The following is a 25,565-nucleotide window of genomic DNA, read 5'->3' as shown; positions in this document are numbered from 1 at the left end:
CATACTATGGGTCGCTATCCTCTTCGAATAAGTATGTAGCAACCTGAGTATCAGTCAATAACAAGTCCAACTCTTCAGGGACTGCAAACTTTGGCCTGGCACCCTGGCATTAAAACATGAACTAAACTTAATCAGCTTTTGCAAATAAAAAACAAAAGCAAAATTTCCTGTGCATAAACAGAAGTATACCTTTGGAACAAGTGGAGGAGGTAGATGGCGCATGTAGAGCCTCGCTTGGGTCACTAGATTGATCGATTGGGGGCCAGTGATAGGACTTCGAAAAGTAGCTGAAGAGCTAGAAGCTCTTTTGGATGAGGGTGGTGTGACAAACAGCCTAGACCTTGTCTGGTCTACTTCTTGCCTAACAAAGGCACCAACAAGTCCCTACAATATAGCAGATCTTAGGCTAAAAAGCAGTTTTGGCCCCTGATGTTTCAAGTTTGTGTAAATTCTGCCCCTACTATATTTTTATCGATGTTTCTACCCCTTATGTTTTCAAACAGTGCACCGTCTACCTCTCCATCAGTTAAACGTTAAAAAACCAACGGAATGAGCTGATGTGACTTTTTTGTTATATATTTTTTGGAACTGTCACGTGGAAATTACAAGTGAAATTGAGAAAAGAGGCAAGAGAGATTCAAATTCAAGACCTGTAAGTAGCAAAACATGCATTTATCCAGTTCAATTACATGCATAATTGATATATACATCAAGCAAATTTAATTTCTATCATTTCCTTGATCATCATCAACTTCATATACTCTTCTTCATCTCTCCAATCCACTCAGGAACCACTCCTGGGAAAGCCTGACTGACGGAGGGGTAGACAGTTCACTGTTTGAAAACATGAGGGGTAGAAACGTCGACAAAAATAGAGTAGGGGCAGAATTTGCACAAACTTAAAACATCAGGGGCAAAAAATGTTTTTTAGCCAAGATCTTATTAGTTACTTAAGAAAAATTGCAGATAGAGGGGTAAAAAGTTTATTAATGAACATACCTCTACAAATGTAGCACTTCTGAAACTTTTTTGTAGCCAAGGTGTAAGTATGCCTTTGCTTGGGTTGGAACCAGCTGAGTCAGTATTTTTTTCTTCACATTCATTCTTCTCAAAGTCCAAATCAATGTTGATTACATCATTTTTTAGGATCTCAGATGTTGCCCTTGCATTTTTCCTTTTCTTTTTGGAACCAGCAGACTCAGCAGGAGCTTTAGACTTAGTACCACATTTTGGGGTTGATTCTCCAAGGTTTGGTTTGTCAACCATGCTGAGAAACTTGTCTACCCTCTCCATGTTACCATGCATCACAGTCTGAATCTGGTGAAATTCCTGTAGACGGTGGTCCACTTCTTGGAACTTCACCATGGCTACCTTCACAGAACCAGCAAGATCCATCACAGTAGCGGTCAGCTGTTTAACATCAGTAGACAACTGAGTTTGATCAAGAGCCTCCTCAGTCAAGGTATCAAGGCTGAAATTAAAAAAAAAAAACAGAAGAAATAATGGGGAAAAGTTATTTGGGGAAGAGAAGAAATGATGGACAAATAACCAACAATCAGAATATGCAGAATAACTAACCTTCCTTCCCCTCCATTCAATGGAGTATTCAGGCTAGGTTCATCATTGGGTATCTTTCCAGGGTTAGGGGAAGACATCACTATGAAGAAAACCCCAAATGTTAAAGAGGACAGAAGAGAAGAGTGTGAATAGCCTTCAACCGAATGTGGGGGGTGAATAGCCAAACAGTCAATTTAATAGAACAGAAATTAGGGTTTGGTATGTCAACAACTCAAGTCAGGTCACTTCCAACTGGGTTGGGTACCCCACACGTGAGCTAGGGTTATAAACTACATCATTACATAGTACTAAGATTTCCCTTTAAAAGTACTAAGATTATAACTAGAACCAAGAACCAAAGAACCAAGTACCCCACATTCAGATTACTATATTATGTGTGAATAAAGGACCCCACAAACAGGAAATTGAAAATTTAAATTAGAATAGGTCAAAATAAGCCAATACAAGTTATATTATAAATTCGAATACAACATACAACACTGGGGTCCCAACAATGGTCCATTAAACATAGGAAAGACTTAATACAACAGAAATAAAACACTTAAGAAATTTAGGAAACCACATAAAGAGTGGCCATGATTCCAATGAAAATACCAAATAAAACACAACACATGGTAACCCACAGCCAGTTCATTGCTCCACCATCCCTCTTTTTCTCAAGCCCACAGCCTTTGAGAGCCTCACAACCTCCATAACCTCCATCTTTTACAGCCTCACTCAATGTAGGACACAGTGAAGCTGCAGATGGAGTTGTGGTTGAAGGGGATGGACGAAAGTGTAGATCACCTTCCCAGTAAACATGTCCCAATTCCCTTGCTGCTGTCCGAGGAAACTTTCTCAACGATTCCTTGGCCAGATATTTCATCCACGCGCTGGCAGCCTCCTCACAAGTGGAGTATTTTTCATGAATGTTGCCAGGGTAGCAATAAACTTGGCGATTTACTTCAGCCCAAGTTTTGTAAATGCCCGGTTCTCTACCCACAAACACAACGTATTTCCTCATTCCCTCACTACTTGGTGTTTCCATTTTTTAGAAGTTGTATGTAGGAACCGTTGCTTATATATATCTAAGATATTAATATATATCTAATATATTAATTACAATATTTACTATGTACCTAACCGTAACATAACATATTATATTATGAAAGAGAACCACATAGTGACAAGCCTCTGCACGCTGACAGATAGCCTGCGGCGGAGCGGCAGAGTAGGCTTTAACCTACACCTGACGGGAAGGAAGACAGGTGAGGACAATTGTACTAGTTCAAATTCAAGTTAAAGCACATCACGTGCTTAGTTAGCTGAACACGCATCATGCGTGTCAGCAAAATGAGGGTAGAAGAGGTAGAAGATCTGATGGGACAAATGAGATAAGTATTAATAATTAATAAATATTTATAATTACATAATATTCTATTTATAAATATTAATAATTAATCTATCTTTTCTGATAAAAAAATTATTAAATATTATTTATTATTTAAAATAATATTTATAATAAATATTTATTATGTTTATTGAATATTATTAAGTATAATTTTTTTTAATAATTAATAAGTAATATTTATTATAATTAAAATATAATATTTTTTATAATTAAAAAAATATTTATTATAATTAAAATTTTTTAAAAAATATTTATTATAATTACAATATAATAATTAATAAATAATATTTATTATAATTAATAAAAACAAATTTAAATAATTAATAAATTAATAAATGTTTATTATATTTATTAATATGTTATTTTTTAAAATTCAAATTTCATAAGCAGACCTGGACCAGTTTTTGTTGGCCCAAATGGGAGACGCAAAAAAAAAAACAATCTGGCCCATGAGACGCAAAAAACGAATACTTACAAAAACTTCTTGGGCCACTTCGCACAACCCGCTCCGCTCCTTCCTTCTTCCTTCTTCATTTTAAAAAATAAAAAATATACTCCTCCTTCAAGCATACCCAGATAAACCTGGGTTTCATGTCTTCACCATGATCCTCCTTCAAGCATACCTTCAAGCACGCCCAGATCCTCCCTTGTTTTAACACAAACAAACCAAATCTGTTAGTATTCATTCAATCCAATAACCAAATCCAATCGCATAATCTACTCATACATGCACTAAATTGAAAAGCCCCAAATTCAACCCTAATTTCAGAATAACAACATCAACCCTACCCTGATTTGAAAAGCCCCAAATTCAACCCTAATAATTTCAGAATAACAACCCCAAATTCAACCCTAATTTCATAATAAACCCAAATTCAACCCTAATTTCAGAAGAACTTCAATTCAATCATTTTAAACCCTAATTTCAACTCTAAAACGGATAAAAATCGCTTTAATCTGGCAAAACGACACTCAAATCACCAATTTCGTTCAAAAATACAAAATCCCAAATTTGAACACAGAAGGGGAGGACAACTTACACTTCGGTCAAGGGAGAAAAGGCAACGCGATGTGTTACAAGGTATTCGCTACATCTGGACACGAAAGATGGGTTTCGAGGAAGGTGGGTTTAGGGGAAGACGAAATGAGACGCAGGACGATCTCGGGCTTCGAACGAAGGCGGGTTTCAACGGATGATGGGTTTCGACGAAGGTGGGTTTGGAGTAAGAGGATGGGTTTCTACAAAGGTGGGTTTGGAGCAAGAGGAACGGCGACGAGAACGCTCCACGAAGGTGGGTTTGGAGCAAGAGGAACGGCGACGAGAACGCTCGACGAAGGTGGGTTTGGAGCAAGAGGAGGAACGGCGACGAGAACTGCAGAAGGGATCCGGTTAAATGAAAAGGTGGCCATGAACCCTAGTAGAGTTCTCTAGAAGGATCCGGGTGGGTTTGATTTCTGGGTGTATTAGGGTTGAGGGTATAGTCTTTAGTTGAGTGGGTAGCTGGAGTAATTGGGGTGAGTAAATGAGAGTAAATTAATGATTTGTTGGTGTAGTTAGTTGGAGTAATTAATTAATTAAGTGATTTACCTTTTCATTTTACCTCCCCCAATTACCACTTGGGTTTACCTTCAATTAACTACTAACCTTTACTTACTTACTAAATCATTTATTTTTTATATATTAATTATTTGTTTTTTCGAATATTAAAAAATTACAATATTACCTCTAGTACCAGGTAAACAGGTAGTGGTCTAACTTTAGACCATCAAAAACTGGTCCATATTAAATTTTTCCATGATTTTTAAAGAAATGAAATTTAAAAGTCAGTTAAAAAATGTCATGTATGCCATTCCATGAGTTGAATGTGAGCTGAGTGAATGGAAAAGAATAACTTGAGTTGAACGTGGGTGTGAGACTCAAACTCAGTAGTGAACATGCTTTTAATACACTCAAACATGATGACCCAAAGTTACATGTACTATGAATGTCCAAGACTAGCTGGAATAACGCAATTAACAATGTTTGGCCGAAATCATGAAGGGGAGTGGGATTAACTTTTAGTTCCTTCTTGCGTTTTGTATAATACGCATTTTTCTTTTGAATTTGCTGTAAGCACAAGTGTGTATATGAACTCCAAAGCATATTCATGCTAAAGCAAGCTAATGAGGAGGTCCGCACACACTGAAGAAATGTGTTTCGGTATAACACTCGACCCATATTCAGGCTCATGGGAAAGTGGGATAATGAATCGTCTCAAACGTAACCAAATCAAACGTGCTTTCAAGCAAAACCAAACATAGAGCTTATCATTCATCTCAACTTTTCCCCACTTTCAATAACTCACTTCGAAGGATGCAAGTGCAAATATGAATGTGGAAAAATAAAATAAAAAGTTAGTCCACACACCCCTCCACCATCAATCCACATTAAATTAACCTATTTTTAACCAAATTTAACCGACATATTTTCACTAGAATTCAGATTGCATATATGTGTCTGTAATTTATCTGCAACCTTTTCTGTTACTTGATGTTTCATAAATTCTTGCTTCCCCAAGTTAAATGTTGCATAAATTTCTGAGCAAAGTCATGTTAACCACACGTTCACTGGCCGGAAGACATTGATGACTTGAATACATTTGGCTCCTGATGCTGCTTTACGGTAGAAGTTGCAAGCCTGTTTTTATTAAATGCTTTCATGATGACAATTTGCAAAATGTCATCAAGACAGTATACTTTGGTGGCAATTAGCAAAATGTCACATTTGTTTCTATTACTGGCAGAGCACTCAGTGGTTTTGGCTTAATTTGATAAAATCATCTGGTATATATCCAAATCAATAGAATGAAGAACATAGATTGCAATCTTATCACACTAATTAATCAGTGTCCGAAAGTGCGGTAATTAAATATATGATCACTAGGAAGGGTCCCGGGAAAGGTATATGCAATTATTTATAGTATGTCGGATATCTGCTAACACCGGTTTAAACTTACATTAACATGCATTTCGAGATGAAATGTGAAATGAACTCTTCTAATCGATTGAAAAGCAGGTTTGTGCACTTTACACTCAATTGATATTCAAACACACACTTATGCACTCAATTGATATTCAAACACACACTTTACACTCCATAATGAAGCTTCACCATTTTCCCCTGGAGGACTGTGTAGTTTTCTGCATGTTTCTGTGTTTTAACTTTTAAAAGACAACACCATACCATACCTGTGGTGAGAAAAAAATGCAAATTTAGTGTTATAAAGCTCTAATTATGCGTGAGGTTTAAGGAGGTCATATCTGTGACGAAACACCTCAGAAAAAAAAAAATCAAATGTTAAGCTTCATAAGAAATAACATATATTCCTATTACTCAGCAGTTTTATCACTTGGTCCATCATCACCAGCACTGTTTATTTGACTTTTGTTAACAGATAAAAGATAAAACAGTTATTAGTTAATGGTATTTTTTAGAACCAAAAATAGACCAATTGGTGCACGTGTCATGTGTGGTCACATTCTCTTCCCTGTGTCCAAGGGCAAGAAAAACAGTACTATTTTCATGATCTTCTTTAAATTTCTAAATTTGCTGTGGTACAGTTGATAAAGAATAAGTTGAAAAGCTCAAAAGTCTGCAAATTCTGTTGGCTGTTAGTAAAATCCCATACTTGCATGTGTGAAAAGTAGAAACAAATTGCAGTTTCATTGTCATCTCAATCAAGATTTCAATGGAGTATACTGCAGAAAGCATTTATTAGTACCTTTAGTAGGTAGAGACAGATGTTTCCCATAAATATATGGTTAGCTGTGCGGTTGAGAAACTCATCAATGAAAATATAATTTCACTTGTTTGAGGCTGGTGTGTGCAAGGATTGCGATAATCTCATGAACCAACTATCTAAAAAGCTTAAACTGTTACGTAAATAACACATGAATATTTTTATATTATATTTCTAACATGCTCCCTTACACAAAAGTCAATTTGGACTCGAAATGTGGACAATGCACACTTTGATACTGTATCACGAACCAATTATTCCAGAGTATCACGAAAATTAATATCTTCTTTCTTCATCATCCTACTCATAAGGGCCCTTTGCAGTTTGCACCATGTGAGGTTCTTAACTCAGTGTCGGTGAGCCTTGAGAGATAATATCCAATGTTGTTGTTATATATTAGGCCATCTCAAGCAGTATAGAACAAGCCACAGAAGCTCAATAGCTTCTCTCTCTGTCATATTCTTTTCTTCTCTGATCTTATTTTTTGTCATTAGGAACTGTAATAGTTATAGCAGTTCCCAATGCAGATCTTCACTCGGCGCCAAGGAGCACTTTTGTGCTTCTGGTTGTCTGTGTTTTTTGTGGTAGTGGGGTTTTGCCATGGAGATAGTACAGTGGAGGTAGTAGGACTAGGAGAATGTGCAGACTGCAAGGAGTACAATATTAAAACTAGCCAGGCATTCTCAGGTACATTGTCTCACATAGTACATCAATAGTTTTAGTTTCACACTCATTTTTTTAACACATTTTTTACCATTAAACTATTAGTATCAATCCTGAATTTTTAACACCTAAACAGTAACAGCACCTCAAATAGATTCTATTTTTCTTTCTATCTCATCACATATTATATATATTACATCTATAATTTATTTCTCTTATTTTCCTATCTTACTCATACTACTTTGAGTGTAGGGGTGTCTACCTAACATTTCTGTTAGGCTCACACTTTGAAAAGAACACACTCTTTAACTAACTTACAAGACAAGTAATAAATCAACACTTTAGATGATGATGATGAGCTAATGAATGAGAAGAGTGTGTTAAAAAAATGTGGTGGTGGTAACATTCCTATAATTTTCAACCACCTAGTTATATCTGTATTTACAAGCACACAGCACAAGGTTTCAGTTAACAAGTAGATCATATTGCATGGTTAGTGCTATGCTAATAAGCACTTGGTTTGAAGTTCAGAAGCCAAATTCTAGAATATAACGATCATGTGCATTACTTGTTTCTGCAGGGCTACGTGTTACAATAGACTGCAAGGCAGAAAATGGACACTTCAAAACAAGAGGGGCTGGTGAGCTTGACACAAATGGCAACTTCAAAGTATCCCTTCCTCATGACATTGTAAAATCTGGTGAATTGAAAGAAGAGTGTTATGCCCAGCTTCACAGTTCATCAGCTGCACCTTGTCCTGCCCATGATGGCCTGCATGACACCAAGATTGTATTCAAGTCAAAAACTGATGATAACAAACACACACTTGGCCCTGCTGGGAAACTCAAGTTCTCATCAATGACTTGCACTTCAGAATTTTTCTGGCCTTTCTTCAAACACCCTTTGTTCAGTAAGCTTCCCCATCCAGATTTACCCCCTTTCCCTCCTAAAATCCTTCCACCATTTCCTCCAAAGTTTTTCCCTAAGCACCCTCTCCTTCCACCATTTCCACCAAAGGTTTTCCCTAAGCACCCTCTCCTTCCTCCATTTCCACCTAAGATTTTCCCTAAGCACCCTCTCCTTCCACCATTTCCACCAAAGGTTTTCCCTAAACACCCTCTCCTTCCTCCTCTACCTATCCATGAAAAACCTCCTCCAGTGCAGGAACCTCTTCCTCCACCTGCCCCTGTCTACAAGGAACCTCTTCCTCCACCTGTTCCAAAGCCACTTCCACCCCCAGTTCCAGAAGAGAAACCACTTCCACCACCAGTTCCAGTCAAGAAGCCATGTCCACCACCAGTTCCAGAAAAGAAACCCCTTCCTCCTCCTGTTCCAAAGCCACTTCCACCACCAGTTCCAGTCATGAAGCCATGCCCACCACCAGTTCCAGAAAAGAAACCCCTTCCTCCTCCTGTTCCAAAGCCACTTCCACCACCAGTTCCAGTCATGAAGTCATGCCCACCACCAGTTCCAGAAAAGAAACCCCTTCCTCCTCCTGTTCCAAAGCCACTTCCACCACCAGTTCCAGTAGTAAAGAAGCCATGCCCACCCCCTCTTCCACCAGTGAAGCCTCTTCCTCCACCAGTGCCAATAAAGAAACCTCTTCCTCCACCTGTACCAGAATACAAGAAGCCTCTTCCTCCTCTAATTCCAAAGCCACTTCCACCACCAGTTCCAGTATACAAGAAGCCTCTTCCTCCTCCAATTCCAAAGCCACTTCCACCACCAGTTCCAGTATACAAGAAGCCACCATGCCCACCACTGGTTCCAATCTTCAAGAAACCTCCACTTCCACCACTGGTTCCAATCTTCAAGAAACCACATCCACCTTCCATTCCTATTTACAAGCCACCATTCTATAAGCCTCTCCCTCCTTTCCCAAAGTTGCCTCCTCTCAAGAAGCATCCACTTCCACCTCTTCCCAAAATCCCTCCAAAGTACTTCCATCACCCCAAATTTCCCAAATTGCCTCCATTGCCACCAAAAAGCTTTTTCCATCACCCCAAGTTTCCCAAATTGCCCCCACTACCTCCAAAAAGCTTCTTCCATCACCCCAAGTTAGGAAAATTGCCTCCACTACCTCCAATAAAGTTTTTCCACCACCCCAAGTATGGAAAATTGCCTCCACTACCTCACAAAAGCTTCTTCCATCACCCCAAGTTTGGGAAATTACCTCCACTGCCTCCAACAAAGTTTTTCCATCACCCTAAGTTTGGCAAATTGCCTCCACTACCACCTGTTTAATAATCCTCTTTCTTAGAAGATATTGCTGAGCTACAATATTATGGCTCTTTGTTTTACACAAAATATATGTGCATGCATGTTTTCTGTTTTCCTTTTTTTGCTTTCCTATCATCAAGGACTTAGGAAACTTATTGTTGCAAATAAAAGCCTTCAACTGCATATGTGAACAAAAGATCAGCATCAAGTGGGAGTGGAGAAAACACAGAATAGAGAGATGTTATTTGAAGAAGTTTGAAGTTTGATGAAGTTGAGTGTGATCAATTGTTGTTCATGAGTCTAGATCACAGGATTTTTTTTTTTTTAATTCATATGTATATAAAATGCGTTATGAATATGATGGTGTTTCCATTTCCTACTTTATCTCCAACCAGATGCATGTGTATCGTAATTAATTGTCCCTTTCAATTAAAGATGAATAAGTTTCACTCAACTTAGATTAGCTACATGAAGTTCTTATTTAACTTTCATATTTTTTCTCAAAACACAAACTGACCTAATATTTAGTCATGTACCTAACTTCCTTTGCAGTGCATTGCTACTTGGATATAGAGAGGTGACAATATATTACTATAAAGCATGGATGTATATAAATGCCTTAATGATTCATCTACCGCCGTTAAATTATGATCTGAAGTAATATCTATTAAAAGTCACATCTACCACCAAACAACGTTTGCTAAAACCAGATATATGAGTATATGACTTACTGGTTTTCATCCATTAGTATATGCCTTGAGAATGAGAATGAGGATACAACTAAACATGGACCACTCTTTTGACTCACCAATAATCGTTGTTTTGGCTTGTAGATCGACAAGTGATGGATTGTCTTCTTCTTGTATTTCAAGCGATGGTTTACTCGCATTATAAAGAGTTTTAAAATTTGACCAAAAAAAAAAGTTTTAAATGCTTATAAAAAAAATAAAGCGTTCTAAATTTAAGATTCATGTACCATGATTTTATTATGGCACACACGTGACACCTGCAATTTATGAAACCACAAGAACCTTCTCTCATGGTTCTTTGTACTTCACAAAGTCAGAAATATAAGTCTTTTTCCATAATCACATCCTGTCCATCGCGATACGGAGGATGAAGAGGAAAATTCTTAGAATGATTGTCACCTCATGGGGATGAAGTGAACTAGCACAAAAAACGAGGTGGAAAAGGAAGAAAAAGGGGAACATGAAAAAAAAGGCGAAATAAATAAGGGCAGGAGGGGGAGAGAAGATGGTAACACAAACAAAAGGGCTATATCTAATTCACAACTTCACTATCTTTACACAATGAATTAAGGTTGTGGAAATATTATGTTAGTTTAATTTGTGAATCGGAAATTAGGGTTAGTTTGGTTATGACTTAATTATTTGATGTGTGATCATTAAAATAAGCATAGATGATACATTAGCTTACTCAATAACTTGGATGATGTCACATAAACGCACACTTAAAAGAAATCACATAAGTGTTCACCGGACATGTAAATATTTCACTTGAGCTCAGATTCAATTGAAGATCAAAACCAATTTTTTATCTAATCGTAGGATTAGAGCACAACTTAACTCCCACGAGAGAGACTAAACTAAAACATAAGGGCTAGCAATATTTCAAAATTGGTTGAAATTTATATTAGTTTCATAGATGACATTTCCCCTTGAATATGCTAATACCTAAATTTGAATGTAAATATTAAATAAAGTTAGCTTTAACTTTACGGACAACACTGCACCGAGGCGAGTGCTTCCGCAGGGACACTCACATTATCACAGTGTGAACATCAGTAAGCGCGAAAAAGAGAAAAATCAAAACAAAAGGATTAAACTAAACCCTTCCCTTTTCCGGGGTTTTGCGCTGCGGTGGTGCTAGGGTTTTCGTTTTCGTTCTCGTTCTCTCCTCCAACAATGGCTGATACCACCACCGTCGACGCCTCTCTATGGTGGGACTCATTCACTCTCCTCCTCACTGACCTCGAGAATTCCTCTCTCTCATCAGATCTTCCACCAATTTTGGTACGCATTCAATTTTCATCATCATCTCTGTGTCTTCCCGTGTCTCTGAGTTTGTACATTTACTTCCATCATCGTGTTACTGTTTATTCAGGAGAAGAAGTTGAACGACAACCACGCTTGGTTCGTGGACACACTCTCACGCTTCAAGCCGCCCAGTCAGAAATCCAAGGAAGCGTTGAATTCCAAGAACCTCCAAATTGGATCTCACCACCTCACTATTCAACCTCACCTCAGAGATAAAGCTTTGCAGACTAGCTCCTGCTTGGTCAGTTACTTCCTCCTTTCTGCTTGCCTATTAATGTCAATTTATCAGCAGAATTCATGTCTTTCTTTTGAAATTCTTGTTTATTTCAGCTACTAGATGAGGTACAATCATACATACTTGTTGAAAGGAACGCCGCCAATCTTAACAATGCAGCTGCTGATTCCATGGCTCCAGAGTTTCCTAACATGGTCAGTAGCTCAATATAATATTGATGTGGTCATCAACTGCTGATTTTTACAATGGTCATATATGTTGTTCTATTCTGCTTTTTGAAGGATTTGGCTGATCTGATATGTTTTTACTGACAAATTTCGAATAAAAGTACAAAAGTGAATTATTTGAAGCCAGAGCTTGATGGATTACAAATAACAGCTTTGCTATTTATTACTACGAAGAAAGATAAGGCGAAACTGATGAATTGCTAACATGGTCACATTTAAACCAATCAGAGTTGACTAATTATGAGATGTGGAGAATTAGTTTTAAAACAATCATGAGTTGTGTTAGGATCTTGCATTTTGTTTCGTATTAGAGAGTATTTCTCTACCAATAATTATATGTAAATTTTGTGTGACATTTATTGTTTGAGACTTTAGAGTTTAGAGTAGTGGTTGGGATTTTAGAGGTTTGACATCATATTTTGAATGGTTTATTTGGACTTAAGCAGAAGGATTAATGCCCTCATTTGTGTGTCAAATGGCACAATGAGCTGGATTCACATTTCGAAAAATGAAATAATCCCTGATTATCTATTCCGTAAATTCATGCTTATGTAGATATTTCTTTGTGTTCTTTTAATTTCAGATCTTCCTGGCTCTTCCTGTTTCTGTCTTTTATCATTCGTGTTTTTATGTGATTAATCAGATTCTGCTTCTCTAGATTGTCTTCACTGCATATAAGAGAGTTCAAAAGATATTTTCAATTAGCTGCTTCAAGAATCTATGAGGTCTTGTTTATGATAGATAGTTCATTTGGAAAATTGTTTGCTAAAATAATGGGGCAGGGTTGTTGATAGAATTCCCCGTATAATACTCTCCTAGTTGCCTTCAATTTCCTGTTTCTGATTCATTTTCTGTCTTGATATAAAGATGTTGATCCAATACTACAAAGAGCGGCAGTGTTTGCTGAAATGCATCAGGTGGATTTTCATGCATGCCAGTAAGTGTATCATGTTTTTATGGCAACTTAGCACTTGCTCTGTCAATTCTCTATCTTTGCAAATATTCCTGCATATGCACGCGCGCACAGCCGCACACACATATTCAGTTTGCATAGTTTTAATGAACATTTCCACTATCTGCTAGTTGACTTTTCTTGCTGATATTTCTTTTGACTCTTCGTGCAGTCTACATCGACCCTGTGTCTGAAAAAAGTACTGTGAAGGAGGAGGCAAGAAAGCTTCTTCATGATGGACTAGAAAGTAAATTAGTATCTTTCTTTGAGGGCCTTTTGTCTTGCAGTTACCCAGAGCAAATGGTATGTTCAGTGTCCTTGGACCACCCTTCTTTAGTTTTGCATGCTATATACGATGGGTAGCTAATTCAGTGTGTGATCCTCACAGAAGTTATATGTATTTCTTTTTAACTTATGTGCATGCTGTAAAATTTATTGCCAGGTCTTGTTGTATAGTATTGTCTCACAACTCTTTCCCGTTCTTGATTAGTATGCTGTGTGTCTCCGAGCCCTGGGATATTGTAACAGAATATTGCCATATGGAGCTTGTGAAACACTAGATATTGAAATGATATTATTTTTATACTTACTTGGGATTTTACTTTGTTTTTTATTGGTCTCTTATTCACTGGAATTGTGACTGAAAATTTTCTTACTTTATGACATAATAATATGTGAATTGTGGAATGCTTGAAGGATATTGATCTTTTTACTCTGTGGGCTGAGGAGACTCTAATTGAAGACAACTTGGTTCTAGACATCCTTTTCCTGACATATTATGACTCATTTTGTACATGTAGTGGTGAAATATGGAAGAAATTTGCTGCCCTGTACAAGGTAGATTAATATACTTCTGCTGGTACTTGGTTTGTTTTGTGATATTTTCATAAAACAGATCCTTGCTCAAAATTATCTTTTGGATCCAGGGGATCATAGGTGGTGATTATAACTTGGGAAAGCTGGCCATTACTACAGAAGCACAAGAGTTGTCTTATCACATCAAAGTTCAGCTGCTGCTTATTTTAATAGAAACCCTGAACTTGGAGAATCTTCTTCAAATGGTTCATGATGAAATACCTTACAGGTTAGTCTAGTCTAGTCTATATTTAAATAATTACGTCATGATCAGTCAGTACTTTTAAGTCATGAGGAAAACCATTGTGGGACAGTTTGGTTGAACTAATGAAATACAGTGAGTTTGATAGGTTACTCCTTGCTTGGTTAGTTATCTAGTAAAATAGTTTTGGTTAGAGCGAGTTAGAGTGAGTGAGGGGAAATAAGGTAATCACTATTAATGGTATGATGACTTACTTTACCCTCTAAAGCGACTCTAAAGTGAGTCACTTACTTCTAAAGTGAGTCACTTACTCACTTTAGAGGAGCCAAATCCCTCACCTAGAAGGCTCTTTTACTTATGCTATCTTTCGGCATGCAAATTATATGTTCTTAGTCATTGCTACTGTCCTTTGATTTTTCCAATAATTCAATTATTCTATTTTGATTATTATTGATGTTTCTATTTGTATATTCCTTGTCTGTAACTGTGGGTTGTAAGCCAAATTCTTTATTTCCAGGAAAGGTGTGTTCACTTTTTCGTTGACTGACATCCAAGAGATGGATGCACTAGTTTCTACTTTTAGTGTTTTTGAAATGAATGAAGCTGGTCCTCTAGTTCTCGCATGGGCAGTATTTCTTTATCTACTCTTGACACTTCCAGAGAAAGATGATAACAATGAGCTCATGGTTTGTAGTTATGTGTGAAAAATTATAAACTAATTAAGCATGTGTCTTGACAAAGTTGACCCTCTTTCTTTTCTTTGCATCCAGGAGATTGATCACATTGGTTATGTTCGTCAAGCTTTTGAGGCTGGATCCTTACGTTATTGTCTTGAAATTCTTCAGTGTGACATTTTGAAGGATCATGATGTGCGTCTTTCTTACTTGGGTAGCTCAACTTGTAATGGCTGATATTAGGATATATGTAGTCACATGCTGACATGGCATTGCTGACATGTCAATCTGTAACAGAATTAGTTAGTAGGTGTAACAGAATCAGTTACTGTGTAACTGATTCTCTCTCTCTCTCTCTTAGTAACAGCTTGCTACGCAAGCTTCTATGATTCTCTATAAATAGCTAAATGCTATTCATTGTAACTCAACTTTTCAGAAATACAATTCAGTTAGAGTTTCAACATGGTATCAAGAGCAGGGAACGATCCTTGATCTTTTTTCTCTGGTTTTCTTCTTCTTCTTCACCATGGCTGGTGAAGCTCCAGAGGCTCCTGTGCCAGTGGCTCAACCATCATTGAGTGCTTCTTCTCTGGTTCACAAGCTCACCTTGAAGCTTGATGATACGAACTTCCTCTCATGGAAGCAACACGTAGAAGGAATTGTGAGAACTCATCGCTTGCAGAGTTTTCTCACAGCACCGCAGATTCCGCTTCGTTTTCTCACTGATGAGGATCGTGAGAATGTGGTTGAAAATCCTGCGTATCAAGCCTGGGAACAGCAGGATTCAGCACTATTCACCTGGCTTCTATCGTCTCTTTCACCTACTGTTCTTCCTACTGTTGTGAATTGTACTCAGTCATGGCAGGTTTGGGAAGCAGTGCTTGATTTCTTTCACGCACACTCGCTTGCTCAGTCCACACAACTCAGATCTGAGTTGCGATCCATCACCAAAGGATCGAAGAGTTCTTCCGATTATCTGAAGCGTATCAAATCCATTGTGAACGCTTTGATCTCGATTGGAGATCCAGTTACGTATCGCGAGCATCTTGAAGCGATTTTCGATGGTCTTCCTGAGGAGTATAGTCATCTCATGACTATCGTGAGTAGTTGCGAGTTTCCGTGCTCGATCTCGCAAGCTGAAGCTATGGTAATCGCACACGGAGCACGTTTGGAGCGTATGCGTTCGCGCCAGACTCCTGCGACTTCTCCGTCTGCTTTCCTTGCTCAGGCAGTTGCGCCTCCGTCAGCGCCACCGCAAGCGCCACCGTCTGCGCCACCTCCTGCGCCATCGCCAGCGATGCCTCCTCCGCCTTCATCCGTCGCATCTGAGGTTCATTATGCCTCTCGCACCGATTCAGAGGATCGTGCATATGAAGATCGCGATGATGATCGCTCTCGCTCTGGTGACAATCGCGATCGCGGCGGCTACAACAACCGTGGACGCGGTGGATGTGGCGGTTACAACAACCGTGGACGCGGTGGTGATCGATCTTCAGTTCAGTGTCAGATCTGCCATAAGTATGGTCATGATGCTAGCATCTGCTATCATCGAGGCAACTCTGCTTCACCTGCGCAGAATGCTCAGCCAAACGTGTCTTCCAACACACCTGTGCCTTCTCCTTATGGTTTTGGCCCATCTTATGGCATGATGCCTCAGTTTGGATACTCACCTTTTCGTGGATTTCAACCTTTTGGTGCACCTGCACAGTTTGGCATGCCTTTTACTGGTGGATCTGGTTTTCCCTTTGCATCTGGTGCAATGTTTGCTCCTGGCTATGGATATGCTTCTCCAGCATCATCCACCTTTGGTTTTGGCTTCCATCCTCGAGCTCCACCACAGCAGCCTCGTGCACCACAAGCTATGCTGACTTCTGCACCTTCCACTCTAGGAAATTGGTTTCCAGATTCAGGTGCAACTCATCATGTTACTCATGATGCTTCTGCAGTTTCAGATTGTGTGTCAGTGACTGGGAATGATCAAGTGTACATGGGAAATGGTCAAGGTTTGCCTATCACATCCATTGGTTCAGCTTCTTTTTCTTCTCCCTTTCACACACACACACTACTCTTCAACTTAAAAACCTCTTGTTAGTTCCTAATTCCTAATATTACTAAAAACTTGGTTAGTGTTAGCAAATTTGCTAAAGATAATGGTGTTTTCTTTGAGTTTCACCCTTTTCATTGCACTGTTAAATCTCAGGATACTTTTAGGACTCTTCTCCGAGGCTCTCTGGGTCCAGATGGCTTATATTCCTTTGATGGCATGCACTCTTCAACATTCAACAAGGGTTCTCCACCAGTTTCTGTCCCCTCTGCCTTCTCAGTGTCCAAGCCTGCATCTTCTACAGTTATTTCTTCTGTTTCAGTTTCAAATAATGTACCTAGTCCCACAGCTTATGACTTGTGGCATTCTAGATTAGGGCATCCTCATCATGAGGCTCTGCAATTAGCACTATCCACTTGTAAGATACCAGTTCCTCATAAATCAAAATATAACATTTGTCAATCTTGTTGTGTTGCAAAGTCTCATAGATTGCCTTCATCTTCCTCTACTACTATATATACTGCACCTTTGGAATTAATTTTTGCTGATTTATGGGGCCCTGCCTCCATTGAGTCTTCTACTGGCTATCTTTACTTTCTAACTTGTGTTGATGCCTATTCAAGGTTTACATGGATTTATCCAATTAAGAGGAAGTCTGATACCAGTTCTGTTTTTCTTCAATTTCAAGCTATGGCTGAATTGAAGTTTAGTTTAAAAATTAAATCTGTTCAAACAGATGGTGGCACTGAATTCAAACCCTTAGTCCCATATTTTCAGAAACTAGGCATTAATCATAGGCTTACTTGTCCTCATACACACCATCAAAATGGTAGTGTTGAGAGGAAGCATCGCCATATTGTAGAAACTGGATTATCTCTTCTAGCTTGTGCTAACATGCCTTCTTCCTACTGGGACCATGCTTTTCTTACTGCTACCTTCCTAATCAATAGACTACCTACTCCTGTTTTGGATAACATCAGTCCTTACCATAAGCTTTTCAACACTCCTGCTGATTATTCTATCCTTAGAGTGTTTGGAAGTGCATGCTATCCTCATCTTAGGCCTTACAATTCCTCTAAATTGTCCTTTAGGTCTAAGGAGTGTGTGTTTCTTGGCTATTCATCCTCTCATCAAGGTTATAAGTGCTTAGCAGCTGATGGTAGAATTTACATTTCTAAAGATGTTAAATTTAATGAGTTCAAGTTTCCATACACCACTTTATTTTCTCCTCCTTGTCCTGATTCCAATAATGCACATATTTCCTCCATTATTCCTGTTGTTACTTTTGTGCCTCATGTGCAGCAACCAGTTCCTAGTCACCAATCTTCCCAGTCTACTGGTGTGGCAGCACATTTCAGGTATCTCCTGCACCACTTCAGTCTCCACAGCAGAGTCCAACTTTTGCAGTCAACAGTTTTGCCACTCCAGCAGCTCCAGTTACTGGTTCTGGTTCAACAACCACGGCATCTGCACCTTCCATTTCAGTCCCTGCCACTGAGTCTTCTCAGCCTCCACCAGTGGCTAATGTGCATCCCATGCAAACCAGGGCAAAGTCTGGCATTGTTATGCCAAGGCTTTTTCCCACTTTGCTTCTAGCACAGGCAGAACCTACAACCACTAAGCATGCTCTTAAAGACCCTAATTGGTTGGCAGCTATGAAGTCTGAATATGAAGCTCTCATGACCAACAATACTTGGACTTTGGTGCCTCTTCCCAAGGGAAGACATCCTATAGGGTGCAAGTGGGTGTTTAGAATAAAGGAAAATGCTGATGGCTCAGTTAATAGGTATAAAGCCAGACTTGTGGCTAAGGGATACCATCAAGTGAAAGGTTTTGACTATGCAAAAACCTTTTCTCCTGTAGTTAAACCTATTACAATTCGTTTGATTCTTACCTTGGCTGTGTCTAAACAGTGGCATATTCACCAGCTTGATGTGAATAATGCCTTTCTTCATGGTGCCCTCCAAGAAGAAGTATATATGCAGCAGCCTGCTGGTTTTCAAAGTTCAGATACGACCCTAGTTTGCAAGCTGAACAAAGCTTTATATGGGCTCAAACAGGCTCCAAGAGCTTGGTTTGATAGGTTGAAGACAGCTCTAATCAAATTTGGGTTCAGGGCAAGCTGTTGTGATCCCTCCCTCTTTACTTTCCATCATAAGTCAAGTATCATCTATATTTTGGTCTATGTAGATGACATCATTATCACAGGGAATTTTCTGCCCTTTATTCAAGAGGTTGTTCAAAAGCTTAATTCTGAATTTGCTTTAAAACAATTGGGTCAGTTAGACTATTTTCTTGGTGTTCAAGTCCATCACTTGCAAGATAGGTCTCTCCTACTTACTCAGACCAAATACATTGGTGATCTTCTTGAACGAGTAGACATGGCTGAAGCTAAAGGCATCTCTACACCTATGGTTAGTAGTGCCAAACTAAGCAAGCATGGAGCAGATTATTTTGCAGATCCTCCACTCTATAGGTCCATAGTTGGGGCCTTGCAATATGCTACTCTTACCAGACCTAAAATAAGCTTTTCAGTCAACAAAGTGTGTCAATTTCTCAGTCAGCCCTTGGAGGAACATTGGAAGGCTGTTAAGAGGATATTGAGGTATCTAAAGGGTACAATTCATCATGGCTTGCATATCAAGCCTTGTTCTCTGCATTCTCCAGTAGCTCTAGTAGCATACTGTGATGCTGATTGGGGGTCTGATCCTGATGACAGGAGATCCACCTCAGGGTCATGTGTCTTCTTTGGTCCTAATCTTGTCTCTTGGACCTCTAAGAAGCAAACTTTGGTAGCCAGGTCTAGTACTGAAGCAGAATATAGGAGTCTTGCTAATACCTCAGCTGAGTTGCTATGGATTCAATGATTGTTACAAGAGCTGCATGTTCCATTCACAGTTCCCAGAATTTTCTGTGATAATATGGGAGCTGTTGCATTAACTCATAATCCAGTTTTGCATACCCGCACCAAACATATGGAGCTTGACATTTTCTTTGTTAGAGAGAAGGTGCTGAATAAGTCTTTGTTTGTTCATCATGTTCCTTCCATTGATCAGCTTGCTGACATCTTCACCAAAGCACTTTCTCCTACTCGTTTTGAAGACCTTAGAAGCAAACTTAATGTGACTGAGAAACTAGTTTCTCACCCACCTTCAGTTTGAGGGGGTGTATTAGGATATATGTAGTCACATGCTGACATGGCATTGCTGACATGTCAATCTGTAACAGAATTAGTTAGTAGGTGTAACAGTGTGTAACTGATTCTCTCTCTCTCTCTCTTAGTAACAGCTTGCTACGCAAGCTTCTATGATTCTCTATAAATAGCTCAGTGTTGTCAAATCGCGATCGCGGAAAATCGCGGCGAGGCAAAAATCCGCTATTTCGTTTAGCGGATCGCGTCGCGGGCAAATAGCGGTTACCGCATAGCGGTTAAAATAAGTACAATATTATACAAAAAACAGCTAAAAACAACATAATTTTAACTCAGTCTCAAAACAACATAATTCAAGGCTGTCCAACAGCTCAAAACAGATAACAAAAGTACTTAAAACAACATAATGTTAATGCAAGTCTCAAAAGAGCACAATGGAAAACAGAGCATGAGTTTTGAACAGAGAAGAAAACCGTGAAACAAGATATTATAAGTTTAGTAAAGGAAGAAGAAACAAAGGAAAACAGATCATGAGTTTTGAACAAAAATAAAAGAAAAAGAGAAGAGAAGATGACTGTTAAAGGAAGAAGAAACATTGAAAAACAGAGAAGAAAACTGTGAAGCAGGGTAAAGGAAGAAGAAACATTGAAAAACAGAGTATAGGTTTTCAACAAAAAACAGAGGAATGAGAGGATGCGGAAAAGAGTATGATCTACTCACCAGAAAGCAGAAACTCTGAGAAGGTTTGCTTGCAAGTTGCAACCGTGCTGTAGAGTGTAGTCTCTGAGAAGTGAGAACCAGAGAGAATTTGAAAGAGAGGAGAGGAGAGTTGAAGCGTTAATATAGAGAATAGTTATTAGGGAATTAGGGTAATTAATGGGAATTAGCGTTAATAGGAGGTGGCCCATTATATTCTGTTTTTAAAACCCTAAAAACTAGCCAGAAAAACGTTTGAATTCCATGAAATCCGATATTTCCGTTTCTGGCATAACGCCGCTATGGCGTTCACGGCCGCGATCGCGATTATCGCGGTGGCCGCTATGTAGCGGCATAACGATTGCGGTGAAGCAAATTCCCGCTACGCTATAGCGGGTAGCGGCCGCTATAGCCGCTATTTAACAACACTGAAATAGCTAAATGCTATTCATTGTAACTCAACTTTTCAGAAATACAATTCAGTTTACAATTCAGTTAGAGTTTCAACAGCTGAATTTTTGTAAAACCTCAATTGGTGCCTCTCTTTTCTATGATGAAGCATTCAGCATTTTTACAAATTAAATTGTGTTTATATTTTATAGTAAGCAAACTAGGCATGGTATATTTGCATTCATATTATATTGGGCAATAACTTGAAAATACGAATACATCTTGTTCACTTATCATTTTTCTATAAAAATCTTGGTTGCTTACTAGTTATTATATTGGACAATGAGCTATATATATTGATTTTCTATGTTCTGCTCTATAAACTATTGTACGATAAATGACTTTCCCTTTCCATTCAGGGACCAGTGTCTGGTTATCGCAGTGTTTTGAGGACATTCATATCTGCATTTATTGCATCCTATGAGATCAACCTTCAGGTATGGTTGTAAAATCTGTAGTTAGTTTTGAGGAAAATATTTACGCCTTTCTAATCTGATCTGCTTCATCAAATATACAGCCAGAGGACATTAACTACACTTTGATACTGGATATCCTTTGCAAGATCTACCGTGGAGAGGTTTGGATGTATAATCATTTCCCTTCAGTTCACCCATTGCTTCATCTCAGGATTATCTGCTACAGATCATTTATTGATTAAAGAACTGTGCTCCTTAACTTCCAGGAATCACTATGTATTCAGTTTTGGGACAAGGAAAGTTTTATTGATGGTCCTATTCGGTGTCTTCTTTGCAACCTAGAGAGTGAGTTCCCTTTCAGGACAGTAGAACTTGTTAGAATGCTATCAGCCCTCTGCGAAGGAACTTGGCCTGCAGAGTGTGTGTAAGTGCATTAATAATTCTTGTTTTTTGTTATCTCATGTATTGGAATGAGCATGATACTGCTATTAGTCTCAAACTCAGGAACATTTTATTCAACTGTTTACACAATTACACTATGTAGCCTTTCTTATGGGTGCAGTTTTTCAACAGGTATAACTTTCTAGATAAGTCTGTAGGTATATCATCCTTGTTTGGGATTAGTAGTGATCCGCAGGCAGATGATGCCTGCCATATTGTTGAGGCACAACAGGCAGTGGGAGTTCCTGGTATTGAAGGTTTGGTTATTCCCTCTGGAACTCGTGGGCGTGTCTTGAGAGTTGTTGGACAGAATACTGCCCTTGTACGATGGGAGGTGAGCTGTGCAAATATTATTACTTTAATTTGCTTTTTTAAATGCCTTCTGTAGCCTTTTTGATGACCTGTGATCATAATTTTCCTTCACAATCAATATTTGGTAGTCTGGAAATAGATGACTTAGAGTTTTCTATTTTATAATGTTGTTGCTTATTCTTGTATTTCTTTTTTGTCATCTCTTTGCCTTGGGATAGACTTGAAATGACCAATAACCTGGAAATCCTGGCAATCACATCTAGAGGGCTGGTTCTGGAAGATCCAAGTTGGAAGAGATCAATTTTTTTTATTTTGAGTACTGTATGGTACTAAATCAACTTATTGTAGTTTGGAAAGCTGGTTTATTTGTTTGCTCTCCATATCATTTTAATAAGATTACTTTCTTGTTAAATTCAATCTAGCAAAAAATTCTCTGTAAATTCACTGGTATGGGTTTGCTATCTGAAATATTATTCTTTAGTAATAATCAAGTAAATGCCAGTGTTTCAGCCCCCCCCCCCCCCATTTTTTAATATTTGTTTGGTTGGAACTTGGAAATCATAAATGTTGCCTATATTTTACACTGTTATAAATTTTAGTGTAATTTGGAGACTATTCATATCTCATCAATATAATCTCAATTACTCTATTCATGCTGACAAAATCTTCATTTTTCTAGTATTCACCATCTGGAGTGTTTGTGTTGCTCCTACGTTTGGCCCAAGAGAGGTATTTGAATAACAAGGAGGAAGTTTTTGTCACTCTTGACCTTCTCAGTAGATTGGCGTCTTCTAACACTGTAAGTTGGTTAGTTTAATTGGCCATTTATTTCCACTTTGGTTCTTTGGAAGAATATAGTCACTGCTTGATAATTGCTGCAACTGCCTTGATGACTGTTTCATGGTGTGTAACAAGCCGTCTTGTATGATATTTCTCTTGGATAGCATCATGTAATGGTACTTAAAGGTTTTGAGTAGTATTTTTAACAATAATATCTAAGCATCAATTTTCTAGTTGTAATGTTTTTGTCAGCCCAATGAATTTGCCAATTCGGTCCATGATTGTTGATTTTCACTTTAATTGGCTATTCTTATACCTTTGTTGTATTTATTTGTTGGACAATCTGTTAGAGAAACTCAGAATTGTAAAAAGTGTTTATCATTGATGATTGAAAAGCTAATGATACAAGAGACTGATTACAACTTATATAGAACTCTATAGCTTGTTCAACAAGCTTAACAAACTCAAACTCTAACTGACTCAGTTGACAGCTAAGCATCTAACTGACTCAGTTGACAGCTAAGCATAACCGCATAGCCTAACTGAATTGCCAGCTCATTATAACAACCCTAGTGCTGACTGTTAGTACAGTCAGCAACTACTAAAGTGTAACTCTGTACACATTCATACAATGTACTCTAATATCCTCCCGCAAACTCAAGGTGGGTGGGAAACTAGTTTCTCACACACATTGAGTTTGTTTAGGAGAAAGAGCCTTGGTGAATATATCAGCAAGCTGATCAATAGAAGGCACATGCTGCACATGAAGAGAATTATTGAGAACTTTTTCCCTGACAAAGAAGATATCAAGTTCCATATGCTTGGTGCGGGTGTGCAACACAGGATTATGAGTTAAGGCCACTGCCCCCATATTATCACAGTAAATTCTTGGAGTAGAAAATGGAACATGAAGCTCATGAAGTAAGGATTGAATCCAAAGCAATTCTGCAGATGTATTGGCCAGACTTCTGTACTCTGCCTCAGTGCTAGAACGAGCTACCAGAGTTTGTTTCTTGGAAGCCCATGAAACCAAGTTAGGACCAAAGAAAATACAAGATCCGGAAGTGGACCTCCTATCATCAGGATCTGAGCCCCAATCAGCATCACAAAAAGCCTCCAAAGACACTAGTGAAGATAGAGAACAGGGCCTAATGTGTAAACCATGATGAATAGTCCCTTTGAGATACCTAAGAATCCTTTTTACTGCCTTCCAATGTTCTTCCAGAGGTTGACTAAGAAACTGGCAGACTTTATTAACTGAGTAGCTAATTTCTGGCCTAGTCAAGGTAGCATACTGCAATGCCCCAACTATAGATCTGTAAAGAGTTGGATTTTCAAAATAATCTGCACCAAATTTACTTAGTTTTGCACCACTAACCATTGGTGTTGAGATCCCCTTAGCATCAGCCATATCTGCCCTTTCCAGCAAATCACCAATATACTTGGACTGAGTTAAAAGAAGAGATCTATCCTGAAGATGTTGGACTTGTACACCAAGAAAATAATCCAACTTGCCCAATTGCTTTAAAGCAAATTCTGAATCAAGTTTAGTAACAATTTGTTGAACCAGTGAAAGAGAATTCCCAGTGATGATTATATCATCAACATAGACTAGGACATAAACACAATCTGTTGCTGTGTGGAGAGTGAAGAGAGAGGGATCACAACAGCTAGGTTTGAAACCATTTCTGACCAAAGCAGCCCTCAATTTCTCAAACCAAGCCCTTGGAGCTTGTTTGAGACCATACAAAGCTTTATTAAGCTTGCTAACCAGCTGCTTATCTTCTTGCTGAAAACCTGGTGGTTGTACCATATAAACTTCTTCTTGAAGGGCACCATGAAGGAAGGCATTATTCACATCAAGTTGGTGAATATGCCAATGTTTAGTAACAGCCAAGGAAAGAATAAGCCTGATTGTGACTGGCTTTACAACTGGTGAGAAGGTTTCAGCATAATCAAAACCATGCACTTGATCATACCCCTTGGCCACTAGCCTAGCTTTATACCTATTGACAGAACCATCTGGATTTTCTTTCACCCTAAACACCCATTTGCAACCAATTGCCCTTCTATTGGAAGGAAGAGGAACAAGGGTCCATGTGTTGTTAGCAAGGAGAGCATCATACTCAGCTTGCATAGCCTGAAGCCATTTAGGATCCTTCGAAGCCTGCTTAGTTGTTGTAGGTTCAGCTTGTGTAAGAAGCAATGTAGGGTGAAGCCTAGGTAACACAATCCCTGACTTAGCTCTAGTCTGCATGGGATGAACATTTCCCTGAGAAATAACAGCTGCTGGTTGCTGAAATATGGACCCTGAGGAAGTAGGAGTGCCTTGAACAGCTGGAGAAGCACCTGAAGCAGTCTGCAAAGAGGGCATGGTCTCAACAGATGCAGTAGACCCAACTGCAGAAACAGGTGTACCTGGCTGAGGAGAAGGAACCACTGG

General features: G+C 38.6%; 2 protein-coding genes across 2 annotated transcripts in view; both read left to right on the top strand.

Annotated features, from left to right (window-relative positions):
• Positions 1-7,155: 7,155 nt before the first annotated feature.
• On the top strand, positions 7,156-10,009 carry LOC130747713 (proline-rich protein 4-like). The gene is made up of 2 exons (XM_057600729.1): positions 7,156-7,434; positions 7,991-10,009. The coding sequence occupies exons 1-2, from the start codon at positions 7,269-7,271 to the stop codon at positions 9,652-9,654; spliced, it is 1,830 nt and encodes a 609-aa protein (XP_057456712.1). The 5' UTR covers positions 7,156-7,268; the 3' UTR covers positions 9,655-10,009.
• A 1,377-nt stretch (positions 10,010-11,386) lies between these two features.
• Positions 11,387-25,565, top strand: part of LOC130747712 (uncharacterized) — a 30,600-nt gene continuing 16,421 nt past the window's right edge. Inside the window, exons 1-14 of the mRNA XM_057600728.1 lie at positions 11,387-11,663; positions 11,755-11,928; positions 12,018-12,116; positions 13,017-13,086; positions 13,274-13,404; positions 13,798-13,938; positions 14,028-14,185; positions 14,676-14,844; positions 14,929-15,027; positions 21,533-21,610; positions 21,691-21,750; positions 21,856-22,013; positions 22,163-22,364; positions 23,022-23,141. Of these exons, the coding sequence (XP_057456711.1) occupies positions 11,556-11,663; positions 11,755-11,928; positions 12,018-12,116; positions 13,017-13,086; positions 13,274-13,404; positions 13,798-13,938; positions 14,028-14,185; positions 14,676-14,844; positions 14,929-15,027; positions 21,533-21,610; positions 21,691-21,750; positions 21,856-22,013; positions 22,163-22,364; positions 23,022-23,141 (1,767 nt within the window). The 5' untranslated portion in view covers positions 11,387-11,555. The remainder of the gene's footprint in view (positions 11,664-11,754; positions 11,929-12,017; positions 12,117-13,016; positions 13,087-13,273; positions 13,405-13,797; positions 13,939-14,027; positions 14,186-14,675; positions 14,845-14,928; positions 15,028-21,532; positions 21,611-21,690; positions 21,751-21,855; positions 22,014-22,162; positions 22,365-23,021; positions 23,142-25,565) is intronic.

The sequence above is a fragment of the Lotus japonicus genome, chromosome 3 (genome assembly GCF_012489685.1).
Source record: "Lotus japonicus ecotype B-129 chromosome 3, LjGifu_v1.2".
Lineage (NCBI taxonomy): Eukaryota > Viridiplantae > Streptophyta > Magnoliopsida > Fabales > Fabaceae > Lotus > Lotus japonicus.
This window is presented reverse-complemented; position numbering and strand designations above follow the sequence as displayed.